Source organism: Morone saxatilis, unplaced genomic scaffold, assembly GCF_004916995.1.
Source record: "Morone saxatilis isolate NCDOM2014 unplaced genomic scaffold, NCSU_SB_2.0 Contig8, whole genome shotgun sequence".
NCBI lineage: Eukaryota > Metazoa > Chordata > Actinopteri > Moronidae > Morone > Morone saxatilis.
The window spans coordinates 24,081,096-24,108,423 of NW_023340257.1; the positions used below are offsets into that span (position 1 = coordinate 24,081,096).

Genomic DNA, 27,328 nt, shown 5'->3' on the forward strand with positions numbered 1-27,328 from the left:
ATCTATACCTTTACAGTATTCTTTAAATAAAAAATATATATTTATAATACAAAATAATACTAATTCCGCATTGCCAGTCACTGATGGTGGGGGTTAACACCTTCAACCCCTGTTTCAGAAAGCTGGATTTGGGAAAATGGAGTTTGTTAATCCTGGGATGCATGAATTTATGGGCTGACACTGATGTTTCTGTGTGTACTTGTGGTGTTTTTTTGTCATCCATTCAAAATAGCACTGTTTGTAAAAATACAAGTTTTCAGCCCTAAGCTTCCTGGTGGAAAAATTCAGGATAGACTTACATGGAATGTAAAAGTTTGAATTTGTTGTATGGTTTGTTGATCTGATTTGTTGAAGTTTGCCTGTGATAGATGGTGATATTTCCTCCAATTTCCTGCCAGGTATTTTTTTGAAAAGGGGCTGCTTTTTCCCAAACAGATTCTAACAATACATCCCAGATAGTTCTGTGTAATAAAACCATTTGTTGCAGTCAGGTTAACAGACGATGTCAGGGTTTAAAAAACAACAACAACCTCCTGGTTTTCATACACAAGGCTGTGACTCTGTGGTTCTTCAGTCGACTGTGGTAGAAAATGGTTCTTGTGAGAACGTTTTCTTTTATCAGGATGAACAGAACAACCTATTATGGTTCTATGACTTTAATTCGGAGTGAAGAATTCTCGTTGACCAACCTTTTGTTGTGGTTTAGATTTCTTGCCGTTGCAGGTACGAAACCTCAGCGAGTTTCCATTCCCACAGTGGACACAGTGAGCCTGTGTTATTTTCAGGGAAGTGGGGGGGGGTTGCTTTCTCTTTTTGACTTCAGGTGCCAGGCAACCTCTCTGCCCTTCACATTCCCCAGTTTCGGTCATGTGATCAGAGTTTGGCCAGAGCCAGCAGAGCATGACCAGGAAGACTCACAGAATGCCTTTTTTCTTTCCTATCTTCTTTTTTTTTTTTTTTTTACAGTCGGCCAGGTTTAGGTATTTGATGAGATTCAGTTTCACCATAGCCTCAGGAGCTTTTGGTTTACAAGATTGCTGTTTGCTTACTTTTGTTGGTTTCAAAACTTCACTCTATCCCTCTTAAACTCACAATTGAAACATTTAAATTGAAAATGAAGTGTTTCAGTTGATATGTTACCATTTAGAAACAGGAAAATGTATGGAAATTTTGGATGGCTGTGAAGTATACCTAATAATCAATGATTAGCTTAACAATGACCAAACATGCCTGAGGGTCTTAGACAATTCACTGGAACAGCACAGGAATTGCTGCTCACTGGTAAACACAAGCTTCCATCACGATGCTCTGTGATGCCTTTGTGTGGAAGACCTCAATGTATTTGCTGTTGTTGAGTTATGTTTTGGTTAGTGTTACAGTATATGTGATGTCCTCCACAGGCAAACAACACCACAAAATGTGGAGTAGTGTTGCAGTTTGTTTAATTTTCATATAAAAAATGATATATATATGTATAAAAAAACATTCAGTTTTAATTAGCAAATAATTTTCTATTACTAAGTGAACCCCTGAATAAGTGACATTTTATATTATCTTCAGTGCATAACAATAACAGTGTAGAACAACTGTACAAATAGTGAACACAATAACTTCAGGAAGTTTGTGTACAACAAGTAATTTAAATTAATTATTAGCAGATTATTTCCTGTGGATATTGCAACACAGCTATGTTTTCTGATATTTTCAGGAACTTTTTATATAATTCTCTATTATGTATTTTTTTAAAGTGATTTTTAACAATCATACATATCTAATAGACGTCTTTTTTGACAAATTCAGTGTTTTCTTCTCCCTGAAACCCTTTTTCTATTAGTTCTTTGATTGTTTTAACTTTGTAATCTTCTAATGCAGGACAAGACTATTTATCAGAGCATGCGTTCAGATCTTCAAAGTTGAGATCTTAAATAATAATCTGAATTTTAAAATGAGCTACTTAATTTTGTGGTCTTCACAGAAATTAATGTAATGCTCAGATATAGGCCTTGGCAATCCCAAGTAGGGTTCCTGACCCCCAGGTTGGGAACCACTGGCCTTAACAACTAGTAATACATTAAAATAACCACAATTTTACTAAGAACTGTCACATAACAGCCCATAATTCGCATTATATGCATTTGTTATGACATGCATTACAGCATTAGACTATCTGACTTCACCTGAGCACAAATTAAAATACCCTGTTTTGCAAAATGTTCAAATAAGGATATTTCCTCATTTGTCATATAGTCTTAAAAATTACTTCCTGAAAAGCATGGCAGTAGGAAATCTTTTTCTATTCGGGCATAAAACTGGGACAAATTTCCCCAAAAAAGCCCTAATATGAAAACATATTGAATGCTCTTGAAACAAATTGAAACAAGCTCTAATCTGTATTATGACCAGATGTCAAGCTGTTCCTTGTCCTTTGTGAGAGGTGACATTGATATGGAGGTAAAAGACAACTGTTAGGAAGTAATGGGATACAGCACCAAGGGACCTCTCCCATATTTACTATGAGATGTTCATTAAATTTTCAAGTCGCTTCCTTTGTCAGGTGTGACTGCATGTGTTTTTGAAATAGACTGAAAGGCTTGACTCATGTCTGTCATGGAAACTCTGTCTGATTGGTCTTTTAAAGGTGCCAGAGTCTAGATAACAACGTGCTGCTTTGCTGTATCTCATCATTACAGAAAGATCACAGAGATAGCATGTTAAACAAGAAAATGGAAGACTCATGGGAAGTAGGATATATCCGTAAGCTTCTAGTTCAAACATTCAAGGCTGGTTCTTTGAGCAAAAAATTTTTGTGTGCGAGGCATTTCTAATTTTACTAGTTCAGAGGCCAGCAGTAGAAGTTTGTGGTGATACCGGGCAGCTCCCATAAATGAATGTGTGTAATAGTGTAAGTATGTGGCAGGCTGTTGGAAAGCCAAGCATCCAATGATAACTAAAGTCTAAAGGGTAAAAAACGAATAAATCATGTAACCTGTCTGGAAAGACTCCACTCCTCTGTGCTCACACTTCTCACCTCTGCCCGGTAACTGATCCTGTGGCTAATTGTTTAGAGCGTGTGTGGTTAAGTTGCCAGTTGCTGGTAACGTAGCCCTCGGTATTGAATGTCAGGGTACTCTTACGAAGGCACCTGGATAGAACGGACGGCGTCATTTTTGGTACCGGCTTAATGTCTCATGCTCGAGTGAATATGCTGTTCCAAAATCTTAAATGGAGCATGATCTTAATAATCTCCTCCAGTTATGTATAACTACATATACAAATAGTCTTCTTGGAACAATAACAATGTGTGTTAAATATGTTTTTTCCACAAAAAAGGTATAATTTACCCATTAAGATCCTTAAAAAGTCATCTAGTCTTTCCTACTGCTAGAATCTATAAATTTTGTTAATTTCTAAACCGGCTGGACACAAGATGTCTCCTACTTTACTATGAAGTCTATTCTCAGTGTATGTTCACTGGTGGCTTCAAGTTTCTACATCACACTTGTATAAGTTGCATACTGGATCAGGATTGACTTCCAAACTATTTGTTAAATCATGCTCCTAGACCCCGCCCCTTAAAATCGAAAAGATTGTGAGCACAGAGAAACTTTCCACTTTCCACAGACGGATGTGAAAACATCCTTCTAGTGTCAAAGTCTGCACATACATCATTATGCAAAGTGAAGCTCAAACATCCATCTGGAACAAGAATAAAAACATATTTTTGACTGGAGGGGTACTTTAAAGCATAAGCAAATTAAAAGGTAGTTTATTTTTTAAATGAAATACAATAAAACATACAGTATATTAAAAAACATCACGTTTATTAAAAAATAACACTTGTGAGATACATGTACTGCAGTTGTATATAATACACAAAGATAATTCCTGTTATGGATGAACCTAGGTGCTATTGTGCCGCCTCAATGCACATTTCACCCCTCCCCCCCTTACCACAATGAGCCAAAAGCTGTGTTGAATACAGTTATCATCTGTCTCGACTGCCTACAGGTGAATAATGATACTCTTACTACCGTATTTACAAAACATAATCTTGTTGATAACCCTGTTTTACCATTTAACACATCCAATTCTTGAATTTTGCATGCAGTGGTGCCTCGTTATAAAGGTGACCCATGAAGCAGTCGCGGTGGTTTGTATAAAAAAATCCAGTGGTAAACATTAAGAAGCCAGTACTGTATAAAAAGTATATAAGTGTACATTGATGAAAACATTTAGCATGTTAACTTTTAATATGACAGCGCATAATTGTTTGCTTTTCGTTTTGAAACATGATTTAAAGAAATTTCCACTCATGTGTCCTTTGCATGCTTTTTCAGTCTCTGAAAAACAGAGTCTAATTCAGAGATATGTTACACTAAAGGCAAAAATCAAACACATCCTTCATTACGGAGTCTCCTTGTTTCCTTGAGCTCTTTTCTTTAGTACACCCCGTTTGATGTGGAGAGCAGGTTTGAGATTCAATAAGGTCTTTTCCTCTTTGACCTTCATTCATACATAGTCTTTCCTTTCTAGCCCTGGGCCACCTGCAGACCGTGGGGCAGAGTAAGCCATTCGTGAAGGGTTGTATCTGGTCTCACGTGGCGGGCAGGAGCAGCAGAGAAGTCCACCACCAAGAATCAGAAGGGCAGCAGCTGCCCAGCCGATGTACAGTGAAGCCCCCAGCTCCCTCCGCTGAGCGTCAGTAAGTAAAGGGTTGTAGAAGTCCCTGATTATGGTGTTGGCCGACCAGGAGACAGGAATGAGCTGCATGACCCCGGAAACAATGAAGAAAATCCCAGAGATGATCATCACCTTGGACTTGGATGCCTCATCGTCAATGCAGTTGGTGCATTTGGCCCCGGCAATTGCGATGAGCACAGCGAGGATGGCTAACAGGATGGAGATGACGGTGAGGGCACGGGCAGTTTGGAGGTCTTGGGAGAGAGAGAGCATGGAGTCGTAGACCTTACACTGCATCTGGCCCGTGCTCTGGACCACGCAAGTCATCCACAGGCCCTCCCAGATGATCTGAGCCGTCACGATGTTACTGCCGATGAAGGCTGTCACCCTCCACATCGGGAGGGCGCACGCCACAATGGAAATAATCCATCCCAAAATACATAGGGAGATGCCTATCAACTCCAACCCTATAGACATACTGAAAAGTCTTCCTCTTCTGCTGCTGAATATGTGTCACACCTGAGAGGAGATCACAGAAAAAGGGGAAGAGTCAAACAAAGACCCAACTACTAATTAACTTAATTTCAGGCCTTGCATCCGTGAGTGTGTGATGATCTGTTGCCTCGACCTCACCAGTATCCTTTATAAGGCAGATCAGGTGGAGGGGAGGAGTCCTTCAAGGAGCTTACATCACCAAAAGGGGAGGAAGGACCTGGACACACTGCTATCAGCTTACATGGCCAGCTTCACAATGAACCTCGCCACAAAGAGGCCTTTTCAGCTGAAAGGGCACGCAAATTTTGCACATGTTGTTATAACCAAAGTAACACTTCTCAGGTGAATTTCCGACTTATTGTATGATTGAAAATAAGGATATCCAGTTTTATGTTCAGCTGTTTTACAAGAAAAAGTTGATTGATATCTTTGTTTTTATCTTTATCGGGTATCTCGGGTTATAAATGGAATCTACCTTTTCAGAATCTGTGTATTTATAGTTTAATAGACAGCAGTACATTTAATTATCACGGAAAGACTCTTGTTTCAGTTTTTAATAACTTATAGATCACTTCTTCATTATCAGCCCAGGCTTCTTTATGCAGGGCCTCTGTTCCTCAGTAACAGCCTTCTAACCTTTTTATTGTCACTGTAGTAAAAAACCAATCTCCAAAATGCCAGTGCTTCAGGGTGTCAAAAAAAACCCATCTTGTTTCAGCTTAACTGCAGTTTATTTTTTTTAAATCAAGCACAGAGGATTTCAAAAGTTGTCATAAGACCAAGGATAGGGGAACTTTGTTAAACTTTACAGGAGTACGAACTTCTTCAGTTTAAGGATCACTTCGGGTTAGAGTTATGAGGCTTTCACCTGACAACAGTGTTATGTTTGATGGGCCTTAATGACTCCGTCTGTCTGCAGAATGCCCTTGAAATTCTTCTGGGTTGGGACTGTCTCCCTAGAAATGCCCCCACCCCCGTGACATTCTGTAACCCAGTGTTGACAGCCCGCCCAGTCTCCCCCTGTTACATAAAACAGGTCCATTGTTTAGGAGACCAGTTCAGATAGTTGAGTGTGGGGAAGCTGACAAAGTAGCGGTTCTTGTTATCATAGAGCCAACAGACATATGGGAGACAGCCAGGTGGATAGGTGGTGTGATAGAGACTCCCAGTCGTCAACCTAATGACTGGGTATGCAGGCTGCATGGACTCATTTCATCACATTTTCTTTGCACCTGTTGATGTGAAGATCAAACATCTTACTGAATCTATTTTTGAATGTGTTGAATTTTACAATGGGTGTCAGTTTTGTCATTTAAAGTATAGCAGAATGTGACATGACGAAAGATAGGCCTGATTGATAGTGTATTTTATATGATTTCTCTCATACTTTCAGCCTCGATAATGGCGAAAGAAAATCCGATAAAGTTTGAAAGATCAAAACAACGTAAGTTAAAAAACATACCTTTAATCACAATAAAGTAACATGTCAGACTTCAAAACATTTCAGATGAATTGATTTACAAAATGGATAACAAAAATCAGCATTGTGTGGCTTTATGACAGGCTGAAAAAACTGAAAGTTGTTTATAAAACAGACACACCGATAACACAGTAAAAAAAAGTACAATACAGATTCACCTATTCTCCAAATTTGCATCACACATTATACTTATTATTTTCATAAAGTATAAAATACAGGGCACACCACATCACTAACATATAGTTGTTAACCTCAGTACTTCCAACAGCTCAAAGTTACACACAAAAAATTGACAAAGTAAAAACAAGTTTGGTGTAAGCTTTGTTAAAAAGAGCTTACATTACATGTGGAAAAAAATCCTGAGTTTTCCTCATCTCAACCATAAAGATAAATGTTAATAAGTTATTAAAAAAATTACTGTCTTTTCCATGATGGAGAAGGCGTGAGAAAAGAGCAGGTGCGAGTTCAGACGTAGTCCCTCCTATCGTGGACACTTGGGGCGGTCGACCTGGTTTGGCCGTACATTATCTTTGATGGAGGCCCGTACCTTTTCTCAGGTTGCGGGGGGCAACTGGAGCAAAGGATACCCCCTCCAATGAGAAGAAATGAGGCTGCAGCCCAGCCCAGGTACAGAGCTGCACCAATCTCCCTCTTCTGTGACTCGGGTATAACTGGATTGTAGAACTCCATGATAATAGTATGGGCAGACCAGGACACAGGAATCAGCTGGGTTAGAGACGCTAGGATGAAGGCCACCCCAGCAGCTATCATCACCCGAGCCTTGGATAACTCTTCCTCCACACAGTTGGTGCATTTTGCCCCCATCATGGCCACCAGGAGTCCCACAATGCCCACCAAAATCGAAATGATGGTGAGGGCACGGGCAGCCTGAAGATCTGCACTTAGAGCCAACATTGAGTCGTGGATTTTACACTGCATCTGACCTGTGCTCTGGACCACGCAGTTCATCCAGATGCCTTCCCAGGTGATCTGGGCTGTGACAATGTTCATCCCAATGAAAGCTGACACTCTCCACATGGGCAAGGCGCAGGATACAATGGCTAGGATCCATCCCAGGACAGCTAGAGTCACTCCAAGTATCTCCAGTCCCACTGAAGGCATGTCTGAACTCTGTGTAAGTCAAAGTGCACAGAAGTCTTCTCTATCTCAGAAGTGGCTTGAATTAGTCTTCTCCTTTGAGCTGATGGCTCATATAAGCAGCAAATTTCTTTAGAGCAGAAGGTGGAGTCACTTAGTTATTGGCTAGGGAAGAGTTCAAATCACCTTCTGTCCCACCTTGTTTGAATGACCAAAAGCCCAGCCCTGGCATGTAAACGGCCTCAGCTTAATCATTCAACTTCCTCTGTCCCGGTAGCTCTCCCACCTATTTGGGTGAGGGGAGAGTAAACAGAGGGTGTGTATCTCAGGTCTGGAGTAGTTAAAGGATAACAGACATGGTAAAGATCAGTAGATGAATGATTGAAAGTGGAAGGCACCATATGAGCTCCTGCAGGTTTCTCATTGTAATCCTGTCTGACAGACGTTTAGAAATCTGAATTGAATCCAAACAAAAATATTCCATCATTTTCTGTTTTGTGTTGTTGAGACCACATGTTGTACAAAGTTGTTATTCATATTTTACTTTAATTATATCTTTTTAGTTTGAAGCTCAGGCAGAGAGAAAGATATGTTGGAAGTGGTGGAAAGGGGTTTAAGTGGGAGTGCTCTGATTATCTGAAGAGTGTTTGTATCTGTCTGGGGAGAGCCTCTGTAGCCTTCCAACAAATTTGATAAAACCATCATCCCAAGTTCTATGGAAAGCCTGACTACAATTTATTGTAGCCATCATCTCTTATGATAGGAAATTACATTTTTTTTTAGCTGTGGGTGTTTCGAGAGAAATTTCAAGTATATTAGTGTTATCAACAATTTTGTCATACAGAAGATAAACCCAGGACCTTGCTTTGGAGAATTAATAAATTGTGTGTTCAAAATAAGGACTGAAAACAAGTGCAAATATTGCAGTAAGTGGGTGAGGAGGTATAGAAAAGCTATTTCAAAACATCTTTGACAGAGACAACACCCACATTCTTTCCAGTCACTGACAGAATCATTTAGCAAGCAACTGTTCTGACATAGTCCTTAAATAGAAGATGTTCCCTCCACAGAATAACAGATCTTCAAATATCAGAACACAACTTGAAATGATATAATGTAGAATCCACAAGAAGTTGAAATATTAAATAACAATGTTGGGATGTGTGCACTTTGTGAAGCTAAAAACAACTTTTCCTAGCTCTCTAGCATGGGAAGTTAATAACTGAGCCCACATGCGGGAACTACAATGCAAACAACACAAACGAAGGGGGGCTCAGTATGCATGTGGAAGGCACACAGGACTCTGATGATAATCATTTATGAATATCCTATGCATGTCTCTCAAGACATAGACATGTTTGTAATGATGATTCTAAGGAAAAGTCATACAAAGAGAGAGTGGCCAAGTGTGTTGGAAGCTGAAACAATTGTTGTCTGTGTAAGTGTGCATAAGGGTGGGGGGTCTTATCAGTATCCTTGTTCTGAAGGTCACAGTGCATCAGGAGTTTCAACCTCAGTTTAACTTTTGTGTGTGCCACAAAAAAAGACCCCACCTCCAGTAATTTTACCAGTTTCCCTCTTCATAGACTGCACTGAATCTGCACAGCACCTTTGTGAATTTGTACAGTTTACAAAAAAGAAAGACATTGTAAAGAAAAAGAGGCAACGTGATGTGGTGACTGTAATCAAAAGCATTACATTGCTTTTAAACACAGGAGTATTTGATGATTGTGCAAAAAGCCAACATTTTTTCACAAGTTTCTGATGGTTACTTGAGGCCAAGTAGGAAACATGGGTGTTTCTGGAGAAATTTCAAGTATATCAGCGTTATCAACAACTTTGTCATAGAGAAGCTAAAATCAGGACCTTGCTTTGGTGAATTAATAAATATTGGGTTCAAAATACTGACTAAAGACAAGTGCAAATATTGCAGTAAGTAGGTGAAGAGTTATGAAAATGTATTTCAGACATTTTTGAGAGAGACAACACCCACAATCCTTCCAGTAACAATGCCTGACAGATTTTTTTAGCGAGCAACTGTTCTGACACACAGTCCTTGAATAGAAGTCCTTCCCATTATTCCTCTCCAGACAAAAGATATTTTCAAATATCAGAACAAAACCTGAAATAATTTCATGCAGAAACCACAAGATGATGAAATATTAAATAACAATGTTGGGATGTGTGCACTATATGAAGCTAAAAACAACTTTTCCTAGCTCCCTAGCATGGGAAGTTAAGAACTGAGACCACATGCGGGAACTGCCATGCAAACAACACAAATGAGGGGGGGCTCAGTATGCATGTGGAAGGCACACAGGAGATGACAATCATTTATGAATATCCTATGCATGTCTCTCAACATAGACATGTGTAATAATGATTCTAAGGACAATTCATACAAAGAGAGAGCGAGCAAGTGTGTTGGAAGCTGAAACAATTGTATGTGTACGTGTGCATAAGGGTGGGGGGTCTTATCAGTGTCCTTGTTCAGAAGGTCACAGTTCATCAGCAGTTTCAGCCTCAGTTTAACTTTTGCGTGTGCCACAAAAAAAGACCCACACCTCTAGTAATTTTACCAGTTTCCCCTCATCATACACTGCACTGAATCTGCACTGCACCTTTGTTAATTTGTACAGTTTACAAAAAAGAAAGACATTGTAAACAAAAAGAGGCAACGTGATGTGGTGACTGTAGTCAAAAGCATTACTGCATTATTGCTTTTAAACACAGGAGTATTTGATGATTGTGCAAAAAGCCAACATTATGTCACATGTTTCTGATGTTTACTTGAGGCCAAGTAGGAAACATTGTCAACACAGTACTAACCTCAAAAACTAACATTTTATTTCTTATAGTCTTTGCCATGAAGTGATCTGCTCATATTTGTACACATCGTACTTCAGACAGTACTTCATACAGAGTTCCGTATTTCAGCAACACTCTCTCTACCATTGTTTGTTTGTGTTTTGTTTCACCCCTATGAAGTGGGAGCTGGTGCTCTTATGGTAGACAATGCATTTTGTCTTTATCTCTAACTCAGCTGTTGCACTTTCCCATTAACACATGACTGCACAGCTGGGCTCAGTAACACAATCCTTCAAGCACGGTCTGTGGACATTCAAAGTGAGTGTTTAGGATATCTAGAAGGTTAGCCTTTAGATCATTAACCTCATTGCTGAAGCCACAACAAGTTAAGAAAGCAAGAAATATTTTCAACCTGTATCTTTGTTTCTTGTTCTTCACGTTGTTGGTGACCCTAAATGCAGCAGGCCCACTGTCTAGCTGCTGCTGAACTGTTGACGTGTTACCGTAAGTTTCTACAACAAATTATGTACCCAGTTTTGTTTTGCCATTTAGATTTTTAAGCATGGAAATTTATTCTGGTGAATTCCACCTGAGGATGAAGGTAAACAGTTGCAAACCACCTGATGAATAGAGTCTTTGTGGCTTAGTTTGGACTCGGTTACAGTGCAGGTTACATCCCCTCGCAGATGGAGACTTTTATCTCTGACTCAGTTTCGCTCTCACAAATGGCAGGCTACAATGGAAGGGGAGCATAAGGTGCTCTTCTTGAACAAGCCACCCATTGTTTATTTTCTCCATTTACCTAATTTTGACGTACCAGTATGGTTCTTATTTGTCAGACTCTCTACAGCTGGCATCCGCCTCTGTTTCTGCATACCAAAAGAACATATGCAGGCATAGTTATTATGTTACACTTAATTAAAGCATCAGTCTCAGACTCTGTAGCATTGAAATGAAACTGTATCTCCACCGTAAAGAACGCCTAAAAATGAGTAAAATTCTTAAAGATATTTCGTTCTTTTATTGATCTTGTAAAAACACTTGCTTTAATCAGAAATAATATACATAGAGACATTCCATACATTTAAGATCAGACATCATCTGGTTTCTTAGAAAAAAGCCAAAATCTACAGTTAAATGTATTATTATTTGAAATAAAATATTAAAAGCAACATACGATGCCCACCACTACAGAAAAAATGTCCTTACAAAAACACATAATGAGATATGCATCAGTGATTCATACTTAATGTCCAAGCACAAGATGCTGCAGTAACATCCAAAAATATGCTAACACTTGTCATTGTATCTTCACCTGCGCCCACATGTTCATACATAGTCTCTTCTGGTGTATCCATTAACTGACATGGTCTTGACAGGTGAGTAGTTCATCCGGGGAGGCATGGAGCCTCCACTACTCTGCGCTGTAGCTGCTATGGGTGGGCAGGAGCAACAGAGCAGAGCTCCCCCTAGGATGAGCAGGCAGGAGGCAGCCCAGCCAAAGTACAGAGCATTACCAAACTCCCTCTTCCCCGTCTCCTCCAACAGTGGGTCGTAAAAGCCTATGACGATGGCGTGCGCTGTCCAGGACACAGCCACCAGCAGCAGCAGTCCAGCTACAACAAAGGTTACTCCAGCAGCCACCACGAGCCGTGGTTTACTGCTTACATCCCGACTACAGTTGGTGCACTTGGCGCCAGCCACTGACAGACCAATGCCCACAATGCACAGTACCATTGAGACAATGACCAAGGCACGAGCTGCTTGAAGGTCCACTGGCAGCCCCAGCATTGAGTCATGCACCTTGCAGTGCATCTGGCCTGTGCTCTGCACCGAACAGTTCATCCACAACCCTTCCCAGATTACCTGGGAGATGACAATGTTCTGACCGATGAAGGCAGCCACCCGCCACATGGGCAGGCCGCAGGCCACCATTACCCCCAGCCAGCCGGCCACAGCCAGGATCATCCCAAGGATCTCCAAGCCTGCAGAGTACATATTTGGAGTTGGGGATGAAGAAGGAGTTGAACAAGACTCTCTTCCAGGGATAGAAGGCCCTCTGTGTCCGCAGGCACAACCCTCCTGAGATGAAGGCGATATCGGATCTCGCTGGCTCAAAGTCCTGCGTAAGACTTTTAGTGAGAGAGAAAGTGAGAGGGAGAAACAGATTCTACCTTCTTTATACAGCTTAGACGACTGAAGGTGGAGTCTGCTTAAGGTGGCATCATGTTTACCTTCAAACTACACTTGCAAATGGGGGTACTTCAATATTTTTTACTAAATTGTGTTCAGCTGAAGTTGCTGTCATATATGAAAACCAAAGAAAAATTATTTCTGAAAACATATTTTGTCCCTGTAGAGTCTTAGATAACAATAAACATATTGAATACATATGGATTCTGAAAGATGGTGTTATCTTAAATCCAAACCACTTTTACACAGAAGCAACTTCCAGCAATCCTTTATGTAATGATTACACTATACTATGTAAAGATGCTTTTACCTGTGTTCCTTTTCAGTCTTTTGAATTTAAAAAAGAGTACGTATCGGTGTATATGACATGTGACAACCTTGAAGAAAAACGCTGAATCACCATCTGAATGAGATCTCCGTGCAAGAAAAAAAGAGCAACAATGACAGGCCTTGTTTTTTGTTGGTCAGCTACATAATCCCTCTTGGGAGAAAAAAACACACACACTGGGTTTTAGTTAACAGGCCTTATTGTTAGTGGGCATGTTTGAGGTATTTTCCCTAAAATGGACTTTCTCTGGTTGAATATCTAAATAAACTAAAAATGCACTGAGAATGTCAGCCTGCTAGATCATGACTTAAGCCGAAAATAGTCTTTTGAACCTTCATGGGACACACTACTGCAGACGTCAAGCCTTAAATACATGGTAGCTCTTCGTAATGGTACCTCGTCTGCAGAACTAATCCCTTCGGTAAATACCCTGTTTGTGTATGATCATTTTTGGGAACGTCAAAAGACAGAGAGCACATTTAGTTTTGGGCTAAAAGATTCTACTGAACAAAAACCTTTAATTACAGTGATTTCATTCTAATTATATCTGAAGCTGGAAGTGCTCAACTGAAGTAGTGAGGTGTAAAAGGCCCTGAAATATCCAGCTGGTTTAAAAATGAATAAATACATAGCCCTGTACAGCATTCATGAAATACTGTACAGCAGCTGTTCTGTCTTTAAGTAACTCAACAGCACCCTTTTATCATGCTGCATGCTAAATTAATCAAAGAATACCTCAACAGGTGGGAATATCTTCTAAATATGTTGTTGTTTAAAGACAACAGGGCTGTTGAGGTTGGCTGACAGATGAGCTCTGTATGATTACAGGCTTTCTTCTAATTAACAGAGGTCACCTGGGGTCAGTGGTCAGGATGAATATCTCTGGTATCTTGTGGTTTACCCCCTCCGCAGACACACATGTACACACATGCACACACTCCCATCCTCCCACACACACACACACTTGACAGGAACCTGAGAGAATCTGCTCCATTTAAATGGCAAATCACATTATTGTTAGTGTATTTTGTTTACTTAAAAAGAATAAGCTTTTTTCCCAATCAAAAGCATGTGTCTGAATTTCTCCCATCAGCTTGAATATTTTTTAACTTTAAAGACATTTCTCCAGGTGTCTATTGAGACCTAAATATCAAAGAGAGGGCAGTCACTAGATGTCCATAAACGCACCATAATGAAGATTTCCTTTGATAACAATCCCATTCAATTATAACCAGGAGCAAAAAAACACCCTGCAAAATCCAAGAACACAGTTTTAAGAAATGCTGTTGAATGTATTTATTATATAAAAAAATATGGTATGATGAAGAAGTGGAAAGAGAAGGTTAAAACATTTGAGAGATCAGAAACAGGCCATACGATCTCTGCACTCTGAGATAGACATGTTGTTACAGGCAGGGGGAGCCACACTGCATTCAATCTGTGTTGTGTTTGTCTGATTTTGCAGGTTTGCACCTGTCTGTCTAGCTACACTGTGGATTAGCAATATTAGCATTTCTGATATACTGTTTACATTCACAAGTCTTCAGCATCTTTTAAATATTTTCTGAAAACATACTTTTATCAGAGATTTTACAGGAGTTTTTTGTTTGTTTGTTCTGTGTTTTTATATATTGCTGGATTATTTTTATGAGCTAATGAGATTTTAATGCCTCGCCTTGTACATGTGAAGCACTGTGTAATAGGGTTTGAAAAGTGCTCTATAAGATGCTTAATGGGGTGGAGTTTCATATATGGCAGCTTTCTGATGCCTTTCTAAACTGTATTTATCCCACAACTATTGTCTCGACTAAGAGCCTAACACACACAATATTAAAATATAAGTCAAATGTACTTTTCTCCCTTTGGTTTTAGTTTGCATCTGGCAGCTGTCCCTGTACAGGGAGTGCTCAATATAAGGGAGTTCCTACTTCCAAGAAAAAACATTTCTGTCTCTTGAAACGCCTCACAGCCAGTATTCAGAACACAGTGCAACTCTGTGGATTGCCAGATAAAGTCAGATAAAACCAGATACGGCTTGATAACAACAGACATGACTGACTATTGCATCCTCCACCACATTGACCTGGTAACAGGTTTGAATGAAAAAACAAGGTGAAAAATACCCTGCTATACAACACAATACCATAACTGACCTGAAACAAGTTACCGCTCATCATTATGAAACATATAATAAAAAGGTATTGTGTGGTTGCTCTGTAATAGTATGCAGAGCAGCAACACAGATTCAGCCTGAGGCCAGACATTTGGGTGTTGCTATGGACAATCCATTACTTTAGTTTCAAAAACACACCGATAACATCACACCAACAGTCCCGTTGGGTCAGACGATAATTATTCACATTTTGTGATTTGTGGTCAGTTAACTTTTGCAATATTCTTCACTTGACGTTTGGAGACATCTGTCATCACTAACCACACTATTACAAAATGCTGACTATTAACAAAAACGTGTAAAATATGTATCTTTGCATTTGGCTTTGTGTGGATTTGACTTTAAAATGTTATGATTAACTTTCAAAGTTTGGATTTGCACCTTGATACAGCTGAGCATTGTGTACTAAAGTGCCTTTTTTTATGAAGCATTAGATTTACCTACAATAAAATGTGGGGAGGGGGGCCTTTGGTTTTTTTGTATCAAATTTCAGGAACAGGATATTGAATTGTTACTTAATGCAACGTATAACTGATGTGTAGCAGAGACTTTGTATTCAAACTAAATCAAATATGAAAGTGTCATTAATACAAAAATGTTAAGTTTCAGTAGTACACTAAATTTCGTATTATATTTATGGAGTCAAGCAGTCTATTATCTTATACACATAAGTGTTGTTTGATGAGTACAACAGAAACATCTCCATAGATCTCTGAATAACAGGCTGTGTTTTCATAGACACCAAACATGGCCATTATTTAGGGAGTTCCCTATATACGCTGCAGGTGCATCCTGGCTTCTTGATAAGACTGTTTCCTGGAAATAAACATGTAGCCACTTGCAGAGCACCTTGCTTAACATTCACCTGTCATGGGAGCAAAAGCGAGTCTGACCGGTTTCCATGAGCTACTGGTGTCCACTGTAGGTTGATGTTTGTTCACACTACACTCTCCTTAAGACTACTTACTACTTAAGATTAGAACATTCTTTTTGATCAATTCTGTCTACATTTAATTCATTTCTTTAGATTTTGTTGTTACTGTTTTTGTTTCACAAATTGTATAAATTATTAAAACCTATAGAGTGTAGTCGTGTGACGGATAATGCAGACAATACAATGTATTAGGAAGTTAAACAATTAATAAAAATAAGGAAGCAAAAGTTGTTTTGTGCTTTGTTCAAAGTAAAAAAAAAGTCCTAATCTCTATTGCCATCAGTACACACAAGGAAGTGAAAGCGTCCCCTGACCAAAACACAAATCCTCAACCACTCCCTTTCTCACAACCAAAATGGCTTACAGCCTTTGCCATTATATGTGGCTTGTATTAACCCATATTACGTCCTACGTCACCAACATAAGAAAAAACTAATATCTGAGCCACTGTGTCTTGAGAATAGAAAGGAACAGGGACCATAAGTTTTTGATATGTAAAGATATTGTACACTCTTGATGCCATACTGCTACAAAAGATCTCTTTCATCACATTCTGCATACTCGTGTAGACGTCAGGTTCCTGTTTTTGTCATGTGATATTGTGTCATGTCCGAACACGCCTGACTCACTGATGATCCCGCAGAGATACTTACTGCGCTTAAATTACCCACTGAAACTGTGACTGTACCGGAACAATAGCCTCAGTGCTTCGGTGTAGTGACATCACATGCCAGATACCGACACGCTCCCACCCACGCAGATACAAACACATACTTCCCACTCTGATACATGAAACTACAGTACTCATAGTTTTGTATCACCTAAAAAAAACCAAACAATGTAACTAAGGACAATTTTATTACATACCAAAATATCAATATTTTCATAGAGAACTGGATCACTTTATATCTCATGCTGGAACTTGGAATATGATACTGTTTAGTAACTTACAATGAGCTGTACAACTTAAAATATCACAGAATACATATTTACATCAAAATATACAGTACTCTGCAACTCATGACTAATTTATATTGGACAAAATTAACTATAAAATTAAGAATTTTTGAAAAAAGTCCACCAAAACAAAAAAAAGGCAAAGTGAAGGTCAGGGGGCTGCTTTATGGGGCACTGTAGGACAACTACAATGCCACCAGAAAGAGGGGTGCAGTTAATCAGCGGATGCATATCCCAAAGCATGATATTAAGTCAGATTTTTTAAATATAGTTTATCTGAAGCTAAATACATATATCTACTATTGTGCTGGCTGGTAAAGTCTGAGCCCCTTGTCAGTTCAATCAAGACTAATCACGATCTTTGTCAAAATGACCACCATTAGACATCAACAATAATTTAAGTTTTTCACTGAAAAGAAACAAAATGCATTAAGAACTAGATTATTTAAATATTCCAGGAAAGCATTGCCCAGTGCTGGACAAATAAGTTGGAAGTAATTAATCAAAAAAAGAATTAAAATATAAATATAAAAATATATAAAATTTTAGGCTATAACTTACTTTAGCTAAATTCAAGCAGTCATGACTAAGGCCACAAGCTGAAACACACTGGTCTGACAATTAAGTTGTTTTACAAGTGCTGGGATTTTGACCTTTCTTTTTTTCCCCTTTCCACACACCTTGTAGGTGAAGTTGCTCCAGAAATCAATTCTCTGCTTCTAAGTTACTGATCCCAACTAGTACCCAGTTTTATAACTGTGAAAACCTCATTACTAGTTTCCCACCCTGAACATTCAAAATGTGTTTTCATGTGTATTTACACTCATATTGTTATAAGGAGTTCAGTCTAGAACCTGCCTCTATTTGAAAAGTGTCCTGAGATACTGTTATGGGATGGCCGAAAATCTAACAAAATAAATGAATTGAATTTAATTGAATATGTAATCTCTGTTGTTTAACTTTATTTAAATTGAACCTTGGACAATTTAATACATTTAAATTAAATTAAGACACCTAACCCTTGTCTGCACTGCAGGGTGATATGCATAATGTCCCAGCTACTTCTTTAACTGAAAGGCTGGGGAGTTGAGTGAGAGCCAAAGCCAGCCGTTACTGTGAAGTCTGGGCTTGCCTTAGACTACCTGCTGACACTTGTCACTCCAGCTCCCTCTGGCATTTTCTCACGGCTGCTTGAGTCAAGTGTTTTACCTGTTGCTGAAAAACATTTTGCTAATGCAAAGTTGTCTCAATGAGGAAACTAAAGCTCATCATTACAGTTTTCAGGCACCATTGATTACTTTCAAAAACACACAAGTTTCACATAACCAGCTAAAGTTAGCATGACTTCATTTTACTATCAGTCTGAGTTTTTTTTTTTTTAAATGAGTACACTCATATAAGATTATTCAGTGTCTGATACAGTGCTTTGTAAGGGTGTTGAAGTTGCTGCATGCGTATTTCTTTGTTTATGATATTTGAATTTTTCCAAAACATCAGACATGTGATGGTGGGACCTATCAGGGCCTGCACATCAGGACTAATCTCACCCTGAAACCATCTCTCCTCAGATTCTTAATTGTGGAAATTCTTCACTGCCTCCTTGTGTGTGGAACCCAATCTCCATAGCCAGGCTGAAGTAGCTTTAATGATCTTACCTTGGATAAAATAGAGGCATTATAGTCCTAACGGCAGTTTTGGCTCTTAAACACTGCCTCTATTCATTTCTGAAACAATCTGATTCTCTCTCTACCTCTCTTTACCCCCTCTCACTATTCCCTCTTTTTGCAACTCTGTCAACTGGAATCACTTGGCATAGTGTTTGCCATTTCCCCAACATCTCCCTCCTGCTGTCTTCTCACTTCTGTGGAAAACTATCGATAAATCAAGTGGGACCCCTGGACTGCAGAGTGCACATTTTGCTCCCAAGACAACCAATAGAAGACTGCAACCCTTCAGCCTTTAAGGATTGACATCACTGCAAGGTCAGCTTTGTTATCTTTTCCACCTAGAATACATATTCTCTGTTCATACATGCTCATATAAAATAGTTCTTTGTAAATGGACTAAGTAGGGTTCATAAGATAACTGTCGAAATAATGTCTTAATAGCATCATTGTTAAAAATCTTGAGGTCCAAGGTTTTATTTTCTACTCATTATAGAAATATCTGATAATGTTTTATGTTTTAGATTAAAGCGTAAGTTGCCAAACCTTAACATGGCAGTTCCTAAATGTGGTGAAAAGCTTATGGAAGTGTATTTTTTAGCCTGTGCAGAGTGCAACCGTTTAAACAATATGCTGCTTTAAAGCTGCAGCAGAAGCCAAGAAGTGCAACTAATAAAGTCATTTTCATATCTGTGAATTTTATTAAATTCTGTATTTAATTCTAAAACTAAGAAGCAAGCAAAGTAAAGATGAGAATAGTACTTTAGGCACTTTACACACATATTCTAACATATACATGTTTTCACTTCAGTCTAAATGGGCAACTGTGGACAAAAGTAGTTTGTGTTTCTTCTTTGTTTTACACTGAAACTCCCACAGCTGAAAAGATCACAGACCAAGGGTCAAAGGTTAACAGACAAGATCACAAGCAAATATCTGACAAGAGGATATTTTATTTTATTTTTCTTAGATTTCTCTTTTATGACAAAATTCTTTCTTCTTTCTTTCTTTTTCATCATGTGTGCAACCCTAAAAAATGGAAATGACAGGACTTGACTTGACTTAAAGGGTGTCTTGTACTGACATCAGAGGGTAGAAAGCAGTAATCAATGTTTGATGAAATCCCTGAAACTCTGAGAAAATCTTTGCTTCATCTCTCATTTAAATTAGAAATTAAATATTATGTGCTCCTTTATAATCTGAAATGTACCATTTTGACTTTAACTTGACAACATCAAAGTCAGTCACTGTTACTGCAGTACACAAAACATATTTAAAAGGAACAAGAAAGCTGCCTACTGGCCAATACCATGACTTTGAAGGTGTGGCTGGTGATATTTTTTTGTCTGCTCAACCGATCTCAATACTTGTGAGTCATAATGTGGCTATTCCACCTGCAACGATTGTTGGAGTGAGACAAAAACTGACAAGATTACACATGCCCATGGCTGGGAGTGGGGGTATAGTCATCACGTCACAGATCTGTGTGTGTGTCAAGCCCTTCCCGGGTTAAGTGTATAAAAGACCTGCTCCAACCGTACCCAAACATTTACTCTTGGGGATCTCTCAAGCAAGACTTTACTGACTTCCTGAAACACAACTTTTGGACCTTTTTTTTGGACGACTGCAAGAAGCTTATTGAGGAGACATGGTGTCGGCTGGCTTTCAGATAGTGGGCACTGCCCTGTGCATTATTGGCTGGATTGGGGCCATCGTCGCCTGCGCTCTGCCCCAGTGGAAAGTGACAGCCTTCATCGGCCAGAGCATTGTCACTGCTCAAACCAACTGGGAGGGCATCTGGATGAGCTGTGTGGTCCAGAGCACAGGCCAGATGCAGTGCAAGGTTTATGACTCAATGCTGGCTCTGAGCTCTGACCTCCAGGCTGCCCGTGCCCTCATTATCATCTCTATCCTGGTAGGCATTGTCGGCATCCTGCTGTCCCTCGCAGGGGGCAAATGCACCAACTGCGTGGAGGATGAGGGCTCCAAAGCCAAAATCGGCGTGGCATCTGGAGTGGTCTTTATCATTGCTGGTGTTATGTGCCTCATCCCCGTGTCCTGGACGGCAAACACCATCATAAGAGACTTCTACAACCCAATAATGATGAGCTCTCAGAAAAGGGAGCTTGGAGCTGCACTCTTCATCGGCTGGGGGGCCTCAGCCCTCCTCATCCTGGGTGGTGCACTCCTCTGTGCCAATTGCCCTCCCAAGGATAATTACTCTGCCAAGTACTCAGCTACCCGTTCAACTGCACCCAAGGACTACGTCTGAGAAGAGAAAAGACAAATGACAAGGACAAGAGACTGACAAAAGACTTGATTCAAATGCTTTGTGGTCCATGAAATTGTTTCATATTGCCACAATATTGTGCAAGATCTTTATTTCACAGTGATTTTATTGTGCTCATTTTGATTTGATACTTGTTGAGATACAGCACTTCATGACTTGTTTCATCAGTGCCAAGATTAAGAGATGTAGCTGTTCATCTGGACTGAGTGTCAAAATGTTTGACCAGGTGGAGTGAAAAAAGATACATACAACATGTTTTTGTTACTTTTCCTTTGTTTTCATCCATTTGTGCCTTTTTACATATCATTTCATTTTAAAGTATGTGTTATATGTGACAATGAAATTGTAAATAAAGATTTTGTTTATCTACATTGAATTATCATGCTCTGTACGTTCTTTAGATCATTTATAACATTTTTATAACAGCTTCATCTTCGGGTAAAATGGAGGCTTCAGGAAGAAGTCATATTGGGTGGGGCTCTGCAAGACACAACCCATAGATTCTAGTTGATTAATTACTAAAAGCAATGACAAATATTTTATAAAAGTTATACAAAATTCTACATATCATCAACTCGTCTCCAAAATAGTTTCTCAATATTCTGTGAAATTCTCCAAAAATACTGATTCAGTCACCCTGAAAAATCTCTTATAAGCAGAATATAAGGAGACAAAACTTTACAGAGACAATACAACTTATTTGTGTAAAAACAACAAATTACAATCTTAATTGTATTCAAATCTAATACATCTTTTTGTACTATACCTATGAATTATGAGATGCATGTAGTTTTTTTTTCTTTTCTTTTTTACAGGAAACATATCCATGTCTGAGTCATTACCTGCCCCTTACTGTAAACACATCTTGCAGTTTATTGCCCACTTATTGTGTGTAAATACTCAGGTAACAGAACTTTTATCACCTTTACCTACCGTACAATTGGAAATTCACATTTCATAAACATACAGCAAATGTTTACTAAATAAGATCAATTGTGTTTTTGGCTTTTATTCTTGTTGAGACCTGGAACTTGAACCAATATTACATTTTTATCCAGTTTCCCTTTTTAACAAGTCAGATATACACCCTGTCTAATGTACAGTTTTTACAAAGTTATAAAGCATTTTTGGGGAAAAGCTTATGTATCATATTGGTATCACTGGTATCATGAATTTAGAAGAAGCCTCATTTGTAATTCTTCTTAATTGTGTGTGCTTGAAGCAAAACTTTTATGTTTGAAATCTTTGTCATTCGGAGAATAAAAGGTTGATGGACAACTTTTCTTTTGTTTGTATTTGACCTTGAAGCTTTGGATTCTGACGGGTCAGCATTACTAAAGGTCACTGGATCTCTGTTTATGTGTAAACTCCTTCTAGCCAATAGGAGCTGAGGACTGTGGTATCACATACCCTCATGTCTGTGTCCCTTCTTCCCACACAACAACCTATAAATATAAGCTCACATCATTCCACTTGTCTTTCTTTTTGGATTTTGATGTGTGTGGAGCAAAGCCGGCAAAATGGTTTCTCAGGGGATTCAGATCATTGGTATATCTATGGCTGTGATCGGTTGGTTCATGGTCATCGTGGTGTGTGCCTTGCCAATGTGGAAGGTCACTGCTTTCATTGGAGCCAACATTATCACAGCTCAGACCATCTGGCAGGGCATGTGGATGAACTGTGTGGTGCAGAGTACAGGACAGATGCAGTGCAAGGTGTATGACTCCATGCTGGCTCTGCCACAGGACCTGCAGGCCGCTCGTGCCATGATTGTCATCTCCATCCTGACTGGAGTCTTTGGATTGGTCGTGTCAGTCGCTGGTGGGAAATGCACTAACTGCATAGAGGACGAGCGATCCAAGGCGAAGGCTTGCATCCTGGCTGGAGTTTTGTTCATCATCTCGGGGTTGCTCTGTCTCATTCCAGTCTCTTGGTCTGCCAACAGCATCATCAACAATTTCTACAACCCACTGTTGATCGAAGCCCAGAGGTATGAGTTAGGAGGGGCGCTGTATATCGGCTGGGCGGCTGCGTCACTGCTGCTGATGGGAGGGGGACTACTGTGTTGGAATTGCCCACCGAAACATGAACACCCCCACTACGTACCCAAATTCACACCTGTGAAGTCAGTCTCCACATCAAGAGAATACGTATAAGATGGTTTGCACTTCCTACATGGACTCTTGAGGTCACAGGAATGGCAACAGAGAAATAAAATCATACAACCTGCCAATTTAACTATAGAATGAAATCACAACTTGCCATGAGCTGAATCCTGAGTTTTGATTGACTGCATGTTTCAACCTGCATGTGGACCTTTCTCACAGGGGACATTTTGTCCTGTCAAGCAAGTTTAACTAAAAGCATAAACAAAGGCTTCATTGCATTTAGTTGTGTCAACGGGGCTCTGAGATTGTGCAGGCTGGCTCACTGTCACACCTAGATGGAACGAAGCTGTATTCAATGTTACCACTGAGCATGTTCCTGCTATGATGAGTTTGTTTGAGAAAAGGTTTGCTGTGGAAAATGTCTGTTCACTTAAACACCAGAAACTTCATTCATGTCTCAGTATAAACTTGATACTAAAAATAAAGTTAACTTAAAACTTAAAATGAAAAAGCCTTTTTTAAATCTACGTTGTTTTTTTGTTTTTTTTTGTGGCTGGTTGATGAATAACCAGGATTTGTATCATGATTATAATTAATCTGTGTAAATATTTAGTCAGATTCTTGTAAGGATTTCCCAGTGTAATTATCTTTATTGTCTTTCAGATGGTAACATCTCAACAAATAAATGGAGGAAAAAACACAGCTTACATCATGTATAACTTGCAGTATACGATATATAATGTCTAACTAACAAATTTCACATCTCTTACGTCTGTCTTGATAACAAAAAGGGTGTCAGTTATTGTTCTCTCCTGCAAAAACACTTGTTGGTTTAAGGAAAGTCTAAGCATTTTTATCTGTATCACGTAAAAATCTGTTTCTAAATCTTGTCATGTTACTGTAAATAAACTATACACTCAGTGGATGAGATGACTGTTTAATTACTTCTGAGAAATTTGTTTTTTATTTCAAATGCAAAGTGACAGGACTGACTTCCTGTGTGACATCACTCAATCAAAAGAATTGTTATGGTGAAACAGATAATCTCTTTTCCTCAGCTCCAGGGGATTATCTGTCTTAACTGGGCCACATCTTGTGTCCTGATCTTAGCACAGGGCCATGCTGCTTGTCTGCTTGCTTTTCATGCTTTTCTTTAACTGCCATATCACATTCAAAAGGGAAAGACTCTATGTGTCTTGTGTACTATCTGGTTTTGCTTTGTGCATCATATGATTTTAGCCGTTTTAAAGAAAAATCAAACTAATCCAGTGAGGAAGAAAACTCTACTCTGTTTGTGTTATAGATACTGTGGTCGACAGTTATACTTAAACAATTCCACAAAATATTTAAGTACTTTTAAGCTTCAGACAGGAAGCTTCCTTTGATCAAACAAATTAGTGACACAAAATACCATCTTGGGAAAACACTTTGCATTTTCCTCCAAAATTGTCTCAATGTGGTACCAAACACAATGTGAAAGTCTTAAAAGTAAATTCTCTTTTATGAAAAATAAGTATAAGCAATAGACTAGATTAAAATAAAATAATAACATAAACTTCATAGTGAAAAGAGATAATCTCATGAATTTTTTTTGTGCTCAGTTGTGTGTGGGGGTTGTTGCCTTAATATTCCCCACCACTACTCTGATTTAAATTAGCACAGCAGAGAGCCTGTTTGTGAAACTAGCTGTCAATTGATAATTTGCCAGCTTTCACAGTCTGAGTTGGTTTCAGGTCTTTTGAAGTCACTAAGTGGTTGTAACTCCATCCAATAACCCCATCCTTGCTGCAGTGAAATCTGCATATTAAAGTGTTTTCCAAGAGCAACAGTAAGGCATTGTTTAAAAACTCCTCGAGCCACTCCTCTAGCTCTAGGAAGAGGAATCTTGTTTGACCAGAAGAACTCACTTGACAACAGGACAGCCCTCCTCTTGTACATTTTCTGACAAACAACAAGTGAGAGAGCTGTGTCACACACACCGAAAGATATCCTGAATCCCTTCTCTCTCCTGCTACAGACAGAGCCACTTCACCATGGGGAGGATTGGCAAGGAAGTGGCAGGTCAGGTCATAACCTTCATAGGCTTTGTTGGGGTGGCGGTGACCTGTGGGATCCCCATGTGGAGAGTGACTTTCTACATTGGAGCCAACATCGTGACTGGCCAGATAGTGTGGGACGGTCTGTGGATGAACTGTGTGATGCAGAGCACCGGGCAGATGCAGTGCAGGCTGAATTCATCTCTTCAGAGTCTCTCCAATGATCTGCAAGCTGCCCGAGCACTGGTCGTCATCGCCCTCATCTTTACCTTCATTGGCTTTATCATCAGCTTCATTGGAGCCAAGTGCACCGGCTGTCTGAAGAGTGATTCATCACAGGCCAAGGTGGTCATCCTAGGCGGCTGTTTCATCATTCTTGGCGCCATCCTGGTCCTGATCCCTGTTTGCTGGTCTGCAGCCATCACCATCACAGACTTCCAGAGCCCCTTGGTTACTACGACACAGAAAAGGGAAATCGGAGCCGCCATCTACGTTGGCTGGGGCTCTGCTGCATTTCTTCTGATCGGTGGGATCATCTTTACCACATCCTGTCCTCCTCAGAAACCCATGTATGGATACCCTGGCTACCCACCAGCACCAGTGTACCCTTACGCAGGCCCAGTGGCAAACCCAGCAACATATGGCCCTGTGTATGTTCCCCCATCCAGTCAACCATACACAGGGACGGGGTCATATGTACCCAGCAAACCGTATGGAGCACCAACCACATACTCTGCTAGACAGTACCTCTAACTGAAAGGACAGAAAGATGAAAAAGACTTTTTGCCAAGATTTCTGCCAGGATGGCTTCATGAACTTGTAATGCCATTATAAAGTAAAATTGCACCAAAAAAATGCACATTGTAATTCTAAAGGATGGTATGTATTCCAATACATTCTTAGGATGTGGAATTAATTCACTCAAACAATCAAATAGATATCTTTCTAGTTTATAAAGTCTTGATATAAGAGGAATATTGTGTCAACGTGGCTGTGACAGTTGGATTGGTTTTCAAGTGAATTAATATATTTATTTTCTTGTCATACAGAACAGATTTTTTTGCATGATTTTGTGATGATTTGTGATGTATGATTTCTTGTAAATGTCACTTTATTTTTGAGATTATTCAGAAGAATTTCAATAAAATGTTTGTAATATATTCACCTATCTGTCTGTGGAGTCATTATACATACACAACATATTGCTACTATTGTATAAATATAAATCTATAAAAATGAAAACAAATGATTTTCTAAAATAAATGTTTCATTTTAATCACTTCAATTTCACTGTTAACTACGGAACATCTGAAAAATACAGGAAATATACAGAGACATAATAAACCTTATGAAAATAAAGAAAATAGAGAAAAAAATAGGTTGTTGAAGCAATCCAATTAACTACAACTTTGATCAATGTGAGAGCTTTGATTCTGATTGGGAAAAAATCTCTTCTTTGAATAGTTAAAAATAAATATATAAGGAAGGAGGAAGGAAAATATATAATAATGACTAAACAGAAATAATGAGCAAAACCAGGAACATAAACAATAAATGGAAGCTCTTGTCGACGTCTGACATCCGGTGATACTCCCACCCATGTTGGTGTTTTTTTAAAAACCTGAAACCGGTGACTGGACCTGATCTTCCGGTAACCTGCCCAATCAAAGGTCGGCCACTGGCAGAGCATACTTTCAGTGAGGAATGTCTCATTTACATAGAGTCTGATGTTCATCTCGTCGAAACTACTTCCCGGCCGCATACTAATAATGTCAAGAATCTGGTTGTGCAGGTCCAGTGCACTGGTTTCAGGTCAGAGGGAAGGACTTCCTGACTCCACCTTCAAGAAAGACACCCTTATAACCAACGAAAGTTTGCCACAGTCTTTACTCAACTTTACAACCTGAGCTGAGGTGACCTGCTCCTGAAACCTTCAACTCTTCTACTTCTGATCAGTTCCAAGTGACTCAAAGAAGACCTCAATATGGTGTCAATGGGAAGACAGATGCTGGGCTTTGCCCTGGCAATCATCGGTTTCCTGGGGACCATCATTGTGTGTGCCCTGCCAATGTGGAAGGTCACAG

At 39.3% G+C, this 27,328-nt stretch overlaps 7 protein-coding genes across 8 annotated transcripts in view; 4 read left to right on the forward strand and 3 right to left on the reverse strand.

Annotated features, from left to right (window-relative positions):
* Positions 1 to 3,803: 3,803 nt before the first annotated feature.
* LOC118341224 (claudin-3-like) lies at positions 3,804 to 5,285 on the reverse strand. The gene has a single exon (XM_035679430.1). The coding sequence runs from the start codon at positions 5,155 to 5,157 to the stop codon at positions 4,510 to 4,512; it is 648 nt and encodes a 215-aa protein (XP_035535323.1). The 5' UTR covers positions 5,158 to 5,285; the 3' UTR covers positions 3,804 to 4,509.
* Positions 5,286 to 6,664: 1,379 nt separating this feature from the next.
* Positions 6,665 to 7,833, reverse strand: LOC118341252 (claudin-3-like). The gene has a single exon (XM_035679461.1). It carries the CDS (start codon positions 7,775 to 7,777, stop codon positions 7,121 to 7,123), a length of 657 nt encoding a protein of 218 aa, XP_035535354.1. The 5' UTR covers positions 7,778 to 7,833; the 3' UTR covers positions 6,665 to 7,120.
* A 4,057-nt stretch (positions 7,834 to 11,890) lies between these two features.
* Positions 11,891 to 15,402, reverse strand: LOC118341757 (claudin-4). 2 transcript variants are annotated; one of them, XM_035680124.1, is made up of 2 exons: positions 15,390 to 15,402; positions 11,891 to 12,546 (listed from the first exon to the last, which is right to left on the reverse strand). In XM_035680124.1, exons 1-2 carry the CDS (start codon positions 15,400 to 15,402, stop codon positions 11,891 to 11,893), a joined length of 669 nt encoding a protein of 222 aa, XP_035536017.1. The 2 variants fall into 2 exon arrangements, with proteins under 2 accessions (XP_035536017.1, XP_035536015.1); XM_035680122.1 differs by lacking the exon at positions 15,390 to 15,402 and having other exon boundaries at positions 11,891 to 12,559.
* Positions 15,403 to 20,368: 4,966 nt separating this feature from the next.
* LOC118341575 (claudin-4-like) lies at positions 20,369 to 21,476 on the forward strand. Its single transcript, XM_035679872.1, has one exon. It carries the CDS (start codon positions 20,459 to 20,461, stop codon positions 21,080 to 21,082), a length of 624 nt encoding a protein of 207 aa, XP_035535765.1. The 5' UTR covers positions 20,369 to 20,458; the 3' UTR covers positions 21,083 to 21,476.
* A 1,016-nt stretch (positions 21,477 to 22,492) lies between these two features.
* Positions 22,493 to 24,128, forward strand: LOC118341570 (claudin-4-like). The gene has a single exon (XM_035679869.1). It carries the CDS (start codon positions 22,621 to 22,623, stop codon positions 23,254 to 23,256), a length of 636 nt encoding a protein of 211 aa, XP_035535762.1. The 5' UTR covers positions 22,493 to 22,620; the 3' UTR covers positions 23,257 to 24,128.
* Positions 24,129 to 25,163: 1,035 nt separating this feature from the next.
* On the forward strand, positions 25,164 to 26,369 carry cldnf (claudin f). The gene has a single exon (XM_035679867.1). The coding sequence runs from the start codon at positions 25,242 to 25,244 to the stop codon at positions 25,995 to 25,997; it is 756 nt and encodes a 251-aa protein (XP_035535760.1). The 5' UTR covers positions 25,164 to 25,241; the 3' UTR covers positions 25,998 to 26,369.
* Positions 26,370 to 27,113: 744 nt separating this feature from the next.
* The window catches only part of cldne (claudin e), a gene marked incomplete in the record, with an annotated part of 1,434 nt that continues 1,219 nt past the window's right edge, over positions 27,114 to 27,328 (forward strand). The window contains 1 exon segment of the mRNA XM_035679873.1: positions 27,114 to 27,328. Within this exon segment, the coding sequence (XP_035535766.1) occupies positions 27,229 to 27,328 (100 nt within the window).